The following is a 10,011-nucleotide window of genomic DNA, read 5'->3' on the forward strand; positions in this document are numbered from 1 at the left end:
ATCATAACAAACTCTCACCTACAGGCTTTGAGTTACAAATAATCTCATGCCTTCAAGCACTGAGAAACACTCGGTAACCATCCCACAGGTTGGGAGGTTTACCTCACACACACCCCTAACTTTACATTATTTGAGGCTTACAAAACCTAGGTTACAATCTGCTATTTATAACCTAAACACCCAACTGGATTTGGGCCTTCAGAAATCGCAGCAAACTTCTCCTTTGCTGTTACAAAGCCAACAGAAAACTTCTGCTACAATCAAGGTCTTCAATCTTTTAGTTCCTAAAATATCTCCATATATATCTTCATATTTAGAAATTGTATATTCACCAAATAATCTGATTGAGTCTTCAAGACCTCCACACATAACGCCACATAGGATTCTAACTAATCCCAGAATATTGAATCAGTTAACACATAACAGAATTAACTAATTCAGTTTACACACAGGCGCGATGTCACAGTCACGATGTTATGACATCCTACATGACATGTTGGTCTAGATGTTGAACTTCTTCAACCCAACATATTAAAACAACAAAGGTGATTACATTATTTGTTTTACAAAATTAATGTCAATCCTAAGGTACTAACAGTTTTTAATCAAAGAACCACAAGTTTCAAATGAAAGTCGTTATGTTGATAATATTGATAGTTTGCCTATTGAAAATGATAATCTTGATGGTGTGCCTATTAAAAATGATAATCTTGATAGTGTGCCTATTGAAAATGATAATATTGATAGTGTGCCCATTGAAAATGATAATCTTAATAGTGTGCCCATTGAAAATGATAATCTTGATAGTGTGCCAGTTGTTGATGAAGTTAATAATGATGATGATGATGATGATGATAATGTTGATTATAATATATTTGATCCAAGAAATTGGGATAGTCTTCAACCTAAATTGATTGATTTATTAGTTGTGAAAGGTCCTAAAAGAGACAATTCTATTGTTAAGGGTCCTAGAGATAGTTTGAATAAACGTTTTACGACTAATTTGTATACTAGAGCTTTAGCAAATAGAGAGGTGTGTGATAGAGATTGGCCTGTTTATTCGAAAGAGCTTGATAGAGTATTTTGTTTTTGTTATAAAGTTTTTAAAAATGGGATTGTTAGGGGACAATTAACAAATGAGGGTTATAGTGATTGGGTACATGTTGGTGAAAGAATTAAAGAGCACGAGTTAGATATGGAACATGTTAAAAATATGACTACTTGGTATGAGTATCGCAAAAGTCTGCAAAAATTTTAAACTATTGATAAAACAACTCAAAGATTAATGGAGAAAGAAAAGGATCACTGAAAAAATGTTTTAAAAAGAGTTATTTCAATAGTGAAATTTCTTGCTAAACATAATTTAGCCTTTCGTGGTTCTAATGAGAAATTGTACGAAGATAGCAATGGAAACTTTTTGTGTTTGATTGAAATGTTAGCTGAATTTGACCCAATCATCCAAGAACATGTTAGACGTGTTACAACTCAAAAAGTTCATATTCATTATCTTGGGCATAACATACAGAATGAGTTGATTTCATTGCTTGGTTCTGCGATTAAAATTGAAATCATTAGAAAAATCAAACAGGCAAAGTATTTTTTAGTGATACTTGATTGTACTCCTGATGTTAGTCACCAAGAGCAGATGTCTTTGATAATAAGATATGTGGATATTTCTTCAGCTTCTGTTAGTATTGAGGAATCATTTTTAGGATTTTTGAATGTGAATGATACAAGTGGTCAGGGGCTTTTTGATGTTTTACAAAATGAATTAAAAGAACTTGGTCTCAACCTATTTGACGTGAGAGGGCAAGGTTATGATAATGAGTCCAATATGAAAGGAAAACATCAAGGTGTGCAAAAGAGATTTTTAGACATAAATCTGAGAGTCTTTTATACTCCTTGTGGTTGTCATAGTCTTAATTTGACATTGTGTGATATGGCTAACTCTTGTATTAAAGCTAGGAATTTTTTTGGAGTTGTTCAACGCATTTATACAATTTTTGCCAATTCTACTAAGAGATGGCAAATTTTGAAAGATAATGTAAAAGGGTTGACTCCAAAATCATTGTCATCCACTCGTTGGGAGAGTCGTGTAGAAAGTGTCAAAGCTATAAGAACTCAAATGTTAGAATTTACAAAAGCTTTGCTTGAAGTGTCAGAAAATGATTCTGATCCTAAAATACAAAATGAAGCTAAATCCTTAGCAACAAATGAGCTTGGTGATTTTGAGTTTTTGATGGCTATAATTATTTGGTTTGAAATATTATCTGCAATTAATTCTGTTAGCAAGCTTTTACAAGAAAAGGATATGCTTATTGATGTTGCTATGCAAAAAATTAAGGGGTTGATTTCGTATTTTGAGGGATATAGAGAAACAGGTTTTTATAAGGTATTGATTAACGCTAAGGAAATTGCGGTAGAATTGAATATTGCCCCAATATTTCCTCAAAGGCGTATAATTAAAAGAAAAAGAAAATTTGATGAGAATTTGAATATCCTATCAGTCGAGCTATCAGAAGAAGAATCATTCAGGGTTAATTATTTTCTTTACCTTGTTGATCAAGCTGTTGTTTCTCTTAATAAGAGGTTTGAGCAATACCAAGAGTATGAAAGTATTTTTGGTTTCTTGTTTACTTCTCACAAGTTACAATCATTAGATGATGCAACTTTGAAGTCTTGTTGTACTAACTTTGAGCAGGCATTGAAACATAATGAGCAATCTGATATTGATGGGAATGAATTTTTTGCAGAGTTGAAGTTACTAAGAGAAATGTTGCCTGAAGAAACCATAAGACCTACTGATATATTATTATTTTTAAAAGGCTTGGATTGTTTTTCTAATACAGTTATTGCATATAGAATCTTATTGACTATTCTTGTGACAGTTGCTTCTGCAGAAAGAAGTTTTTCAAAATTGGAGTTGTTAAAGACTTACTTGCGGTCTACTATGTCACAAGAAAGGCTTAACGGATTGACATTAATAGCTATTGAAAATGATATTTTGGAGATAATAAAATATGAAGACTTAGTTGACGATTTTGCTTCAAAAAGTGTTCGTAGGAAAGCTCTTTTTATGTAGTTAGATAATTTAAGTCGTAAGAAATGGTGTTAGTAGTTTAAACAATACCTTTGAACTTTTTGATACTTCATTTGATTAATATATAATTTTATCTTTTATTTGTCATTTTTAATCATTAAAATTATATATATATATATATATATATATATATATATATATATATATATATATATATATATATATATATATATATTTAAGCTCATTTTTAAAATTAGAACATAACCTCTGAATTGATTGGTTTGGTCCTGATTATTACTCTTTCCATATAGTTATTGCTACTACTACTTGCTACTTTAATATATTTAATTATTTAAAGATTAAAAGAAACATAACTAAAGTTTTATTTACATATGATAACTAAAATTAAAATAAAGAATTGTAGAAGATAGGAGCATTGATGACGTCTGATATTTCCAAAGCTAGTGCAATTGGGCAGCGAAATGGGTTTTACACTGCTATAGAAAAGCGTGTGCGCTGTGGCCCTTCTTCTCCACTGCTACTGTTTATAAATAGTACCTCAAATAATAATCACATCTCAACTAAACCCTTATCTTCTCTTTTACAATGACGTCGTTTTCAATCCCAGCTACAAACCCAAACTGGCTCGAACTTCCCAAAAAAATAACAGCAAACATCCTCAAGAGACTTGACACTGTTGAAATTCTTACCAGCGCACGCAATGTTTGTCCTTATTGGTGGAACATTTGCAAAGACACTCTCATGTGGCGTACTATTCGCATGAGCGATATTCACATATTACATTATAATTCTTCTAACTTATCCAAGATTTGTTGCTACGCAGTGGACAAAAGTTGCGGTGGTCTCCAGGATATTTATATTAAATATTTTGGAAATGATGATCTCCTCAAATATGTAGCAGATAGGTATAATATATTTTGGTTGTTTTCAGTGTTACAATCTAAAATTTTAATCCTATTTTGTTGTTAGATTATGTTTATATCTATTTTCATTTCGTAATTCTTACAGGGCGAGTCAGTTACGACGCTTAAGGATTGAAGATTGCCCGAGATCATTGTCAAAAGAAGGGTTGAGTGATGCTGTAAAGAAATTTCCACTGTTAGAAGAGCTTCATATTTCAAAATGCCACCTCCTCCATACAGCTTCTTTTGATACTATTGGTCAATCTTGCCCTCTTTTAAAATCGTTAAAACTTGAAAGTTTTTTGGCTGAAAATGAAGCATGTGATCGTCAGGCTTTTGGTATAGCTGGAAAAATGCCTGGACTGTGTCATCTTGAAATTTTGAAAAATAATCTTTCTAATGAGGGATTGATTGCAATTCTTGATGGATGCCCTCTTCTTGAGTCTCTTGACATTAGAGGATGTTTGCATTTGGATTTGAGTGAAAGTATATGGCAAAGATGCAAGAAACAGGTCAAAGACTTACGCCTTCCTGCTGATTATATAGATGAGCAGGATGATACTTGTGGTGATATTCATCTTAACAGCAACATTTGTTGTGTCTAAAATTATCATATTGGTAAAATATTTTTAGAATATCTTTTTCTATTATACTAAAATAATATTTTCTTGTTAAATCTGATCATTATTGAGTATTGCATATCTCTTATCAAATAAGATTAGAATTTGATATGTGAATGGATCACTATATATAAATTTTTTAGAGGCTCTATTTCAAATCATTGTGGAATTTGTAATCTTTCTAATATCCACTTTCATTATCCCAACACTCTTTTGGGGTTTGTAGGTGGATATAAGTTGTGGGTTCATACATTCCTAAAAGATAAAGATTATTGATAAATAACGAAAGGATAAATTCATTGGATTTTAATTATGATTCAATCTTTAAGTTTACATTTTTGTTTAATGGCATATAAAAATATATTGAAAAAGGGGTCCAAAATCATTAAAGTGTAACAAGGGTATCCATAGAGCACCTAAAGGAAACAAAAATGCAAAGGGAAAGACAAGAGGAAAAAAATAACTAATTCAGAATAAAAAAACAACAATATCAACAATAATGCAACCAACATTACTTACCAAGAGTCCCTCGCAGATAATGATTGAAGCCACAAACAGAATTCACCTCGTTAGCAAAAAATGTGTTGAATCACAATATAATTTTCTGACCCAAATCAAAATATGTGTTGTTAATAATTTTTAAATGTAAATTAAAATCACGATTATGATTGCATCAAGAACTATATCAGACGATTTCATTTATGTTCGTTTACTTATTTTCAATTTACAATACGCATCGCAACAACAACAATGACTACAACCACTGTCGCTACAACTGCAACCACAACTTTAAGTTTGACCTCCTCCAGAGTCTTGACCACCAGAGAGTCTGGATCATCATCATAATCTGGATCAAAATCAGATTCACCTTCAGAGTTAAACTCACCTTCAAAGTCTGTGAGTGCAAGTTTTCCATTAGATGTGTTCTGTATGATGTCAAAACTAAGATACTTTAGCATTTATATACATTGAACGGTATCATCTGAGTCTAGTTGTGCATTTTAACATTAGGAAGCATGGCAACATGTTTGGAAATGGTTTAGAAAGGATTCATGCATCAAAAGAGGCTTTTATGCATAAAAATTCATTTTTTGTGAAAAATTGTCTACAGGTTGACACATACACTGAAGGAGAAGAGCGATCCAAAACACATCGGAATTTAAAAAAAAAAACTCCTTTAATGATCCTTATGAAAGGGCATGATCAGTGATAGAATCGTTACCTCTTGTGGCGATTGAAACCTTTGATGCAGATCTACAGAGCGATCACGAACGTTGAATGCTGACAAAGCCTCTACTCAGTCCACACAAACGGATTCCTTCAATCTCAGTGCTAGCTGCTACGAATGAAGACTTTGAGTGAGAGTGAGTGAGTGAGAGAGAGAGAGAGAGAGAGAGAGAGAGATAAACGAAATTGCAACTGCACAAATGCTTCTGCACAAGGGCTCTATTTATAGAACCACTTGTGTGGGCTGCAAGCTAAAAATCCCACTTAAGTGTATGTGGCCCATATCTTATGATATGCCAAAAACCACTTAAGCGTGTGGTACCTTACCATATTTTGTATTCTACTTAAGTACATCGTACCTTACGATGTTCTACAATTCACTTAAGTGCAATGTACCTTACGGTGTTCCTTAGTTACTCTATCTCTCATCAATCCGTCCTTTTGTGTGTGACCCTATAGGTTTTCGTGACATTAGCAATTATATTAAATCACGTATTTAACATAATAAACAGTGAGCGGTATCTAGCAACACATCACTGCTACCCAAGACACAGAAATATCATGTGATCTGACAAATCCTTTTGTGATAATACTTATGTGTATAATTACCCTTTTGCCCTTATGTCTATATTGAACACAAGGCATAGATCATGTCATCCTTGTCCCGTTCAATATTGGGCACGTAGAAATTTATCCTCTTACACAGGATGGACAAATTCCATCTAGGTCACTCATGTCCCTCAGCATGCTTCGTGGAGTACCCATCAACTGTCTTTATGGTCATCGAGTTACGGATGATATTTTATCAACAATAAGGCACCCAACTCTACATCTAGGGTACATAGTAGTTTTAGGTCAAAGGGTGGTATACACCATTATCACCATGAGAATAACTTATGACACTTAGCACAACAGTCTATATAGTATTCTCATAGCGGGTCAATCCAGTATAAATATTACTCTCAATATTCATACTTATGTTTAAGACTTGATAACTCCTTATCCATGATCCATGAGATATTATCATCAATCTATATACATAATAGTCTTAATGCTTTAATGTTATCCCACTTCACAACAAAGCTCGACTACGGATACTTTAAGAATATTGTCCTTATGTTTAATGGGATCTCATGATTAAGTCACACTTGATACATTAAACGGACTAGCTATTCTAGGGACTTTATTAAACAAACATAATAAAGAAAAAGCCTTTTATTATTAATAAATAATTCGATACAAGTACCAAAAGTATTGGCCTCTAGGGCTTACACCAACATACACATCATAGGTCGACCTCTAGAATAAAAAAAATTCTGCAGGTCGACGCATACGATATACATGTCGACTCATATGTTACAGTTTTATAGCCTATAGGCTCTGTTAGATGTGTCGCCTATACAAGGCGCCACATAACCTATATAGGTCGACACATGACTTGTATAGGTCAATCTATAGATCAAATATCTTAAAAATTTGCATTGCTTTCTATTCCTTTTGCATTCCTTTTGCTTTTCACTTGTTTACATATATATACTTGGTACATGCATCATTTTTTAGTAAGGTTTCTAGAGAATAAAAGCTATATGAAACCAGGATTTGAAAGCATTATCATCATCTTTAACCTGTTTCTATGCATACACACAATCAAACTATACATAATCATTTTTTGATGGGTGTCATCTAGATTAGGGTTGATAACGTCCAATTCAGGTTGATTGTACTGTAAATTGGATTGAGAACTTTGAGTACTTCTTTAACCTGTCTTATTTCTCATTCGATATCATCTGAATGAATGCAAAAAAAAATTCTTATCATATATAATTTATAATTATCTATAATTTTTAATCTATTTTTTTATCCTTTCTTTAAATTCATAAATATTTCAAACTACATAACCATAGTTTTAAATTGAGTTTTGCAATTGCCAATGTGGCCGCAATATTTTCTCTTGTGATCATCTCTGCACCAACATCAGGCTTCAATTGCAATGTAAATTAAAATCGTGATTACAATTGCATCAAGAACCGCCTCATACAATTTCATTCATGCTCGTTTACTTATTTTCACGTTGCAATACACGCAATATGCGTTGCAACAACAACAATGACCTCAACCATTACCGCTGCAACTGCGACCGCAACCTCAATTTAAAACCATACATAAACCTCCTAAGAATGCCATATAAATTAACAGTAACATTTGTTGTGTCGGAAATTATCATATTGGTCAAATATTTTACGAATATCTTTTTCTATTATACTAAAATAATATTTTCTTGTTAAATATGATGATTCTTGAGTATTATATAACCCTCTTCAAATAAGATTAGAGTTTGACATAATTCATCTTTATAAAACTGGCTTGTAAGGTGAAAGTGTCACTCTATATAAAATTTTTAGAGACACTATGTAAAATCAATGTGGGATTTGTAATCTTTCTAATATCCACCTTCATCATCCCCAACACTCTTTTGGGGTTTGTATGTGGATATAAATTATGGGTGGCTCATATAGGTTGATTGGTAGACTTAGAAATCATTTCGTATAAAATCTTTGGAGAATATATATTTAACTAGAAAAGTACTTCATACATTCCTAAAAGATAAAGATTATTGATAAATAACGAAAGGATGAATTCATTGGATTTTAATTATGATTCAATCTTTATGTTTACTTTTTTGTTTAATGGCAAATAAAAATATATTGAAAAAGGGGTCCAAAATCACTAAAGTATAACAAGGGTATCCACAAAGAACCTAAAGGAAACAAAAATGCAAAAGGAAAGACAAGAGGTAAAAAAATAACTAATACAAAATAAAAAACAACAATATCAATCCAAAAGCACCTCTCAATGCTTCAGCTATAAGGAGGCTGAAATATACGCATCACACAGAAGATGCTCATCATGATCTAGAGGATAATCCAACAGAAAATGACGAAGGATTCTTCCAACGCAAGTACAACACCAACAAGAGAAAATGTAAGGTCAACATGCTTCATATATTCAAAGAAGAGTGGAAGCTCGTGTAGTGGGGGTTACAAGGTGGATAAAGGAAGTTTCACCCACTTTGTATGTTGAACCTCCGAGATTTGATTCAGTATTCTGAGACTTCTACAACCAAAGGGAAAACCATATACCGGCTCAAAGTTTAAGAGCACGGTTTGCAACAGTTGAAGAAATGGAGAATTACTTCAACAATCAAGATCAAGAGCAAATAAGGAGGAGAGGCCATATGCGATCAGAATTGAATAGGCAGAATAACAACTTCAATAACACAATGAATGACATGCATGATCTTTTACTCAAGGATAACATATGAAAAGACATGTAGTTTTTATTTTTATTTTTTACAAGACTTTCTTTTAATTTTTCAAATGTATACCTGTAAGACCCCAATTTTGTCCCTAAGATCCCTCATCATGGCATTACATCATATCATATCATATCATTGCCTCAAGGATCATTGTGCACCTTGCCTTCCTTCCTTGTGGGTGGGTTATCTTGTGAGTGTGGTTTCCTGATCACCAAGCATGTTTAGCATTTGTATATCATTGCTTTTCATTTGTTTACTAACCAAAAGTACAAAAATATTGTCATCTAACCTTCTTACTTGCAGATGAAGCAACCATTAGGTCAAGCCAGTCAAAGGCATTCATTGAGCCATAGATGGTGGCCATTCTTGAGAATTTGGGCACCATGATCATTCACAAGAGTTCATATGAGTTGTGACATCATTTTGAATCAAGATCTCAAGTGGTAGGGGCTTGAAATTCATCAAAGCATTGTTCAGTCAACCAAAACCCTAGCAAAGTCAACTGTGGTCAACTGTGCATAAAATCAGGGATTTGATGGTGGGAAATGGTTTGAGAGGTCTCATTCATGTCCATACAAGCCTCATATAACGTGTCAAACATCATCATTGAAGGATTTGAGGTCAGACAAAAAGTTTCCAAAAATAGTAAGTGACCTGTAATTTCAAACTGCCAAAAATGGAAAGGTCTTCTCCTCAAATTTACATGTCCAAGAAAGCTTCAAATCAAATTTTGTCCAACATGAAAGTTGAAGATCTTGCTCTCACCTTTCCAAAAAGTCCAAGAACATCCATTTATCATGTGTGGTTGACAAGTTATGATCAAATCATTGTCAAGAATTTTTGAACTTCAACAAGGCATAACTTTTGAACCAAAAGGCCAATTCA

At 32.9% G+C, this 10,011-nt stretch overlaps 2 protein-coding genes across 2 annotated transcripts; both read left to right on the plus strand.

Annotated features, from left to right (window-relative positions):
• The first annotated feature begins 574 nt into the window (after nucleotides 1-574).
• On the plus strand, nucleotides 575-3,082 carry LOC127080158 (uncharacterized). Its single transcript, XM_051020488.1, has 4 exons — nucleotides 575-588; nucleotides 658-806; nucleotides 927-1,241; nucleotides 1,368-3,082. Exons 1-4 carry the CDS (start codon nucleotides 575-577, stop codon nucleotides 3,080-3,082), a joined length of 2,193 nt encoding a protein of 730 aa, XP_050876445.1.
• Nucleotides 3,083-3,644: 562 nt separating this feature from the next.
• On the plus strand, nucleotides 3,645-4,568 carry LOC127080159 (putative F-box/LRR-repeat protein 9). Its single transcript, XM_051020490.1, has 2 exons — nucleotides 3,645-3,966; nucleotides 4,070-4,568. The coding sequence occupies exons 1-2, from the start codon at nucleotides 3,647-3,649 to the stop codon at nucleotides 4,566-4,568; spliced, it is 819 nt and encodes a 272-aa protein (XP_050876447.1). The 5' UTR covers nucleotides 3,645-3,646.
• Nucleotides 4,569-10,011: the final 5,443 nt, after the last annotated feature.

Source organism: Lathyrus oleraceus, chromosome 5 (genome assembly GCF_024323335.1).
Source record: "Lathyrus oleraceus cultivar Zhongwan6 chromosome 5, CAAS_Psat_ZW6_1.0, whole genome shotgun sequence".
NCBI classification, from domain to species: Eukaryota; Viridiplantae; Streptophyta; class Magnoliopsida; order Fabales; family Fabaceae; genus Lathyrus; species Lathyrus oleraceus.

Coding starts and splice junctions, on each gene's coding strand:
- LOC127080159 (XM_051020490.1), top strand. CDS start 3,647: ATGACGTCGTTTTCAATCCCAGCTACAAACCCAAACTGGCTCGAACTT. Junction 3,967..4,069: donor CTCAAATATGTAGCAGATAG/GTATAATATATT, acceptor TAATTCTTACAG/GGCGAGTCAGTTACGACGCT.
- LOC127080158 (XM_051020488.1), top strand. Junction 807..926: donor TGAAAATGATAATCTTGATA/GTGTGCCAGTTG, acceptor TTGATTTATTAG/TTGTGAAAGGTCCTAAAAGA. Junction 1,242..1,367: donor TTGGTATGAGTATCGCAAAA/GTCTGCAAAAAT, acceptor AACATAATTTAG/CCTTTCGTGGTTCTAATGAG.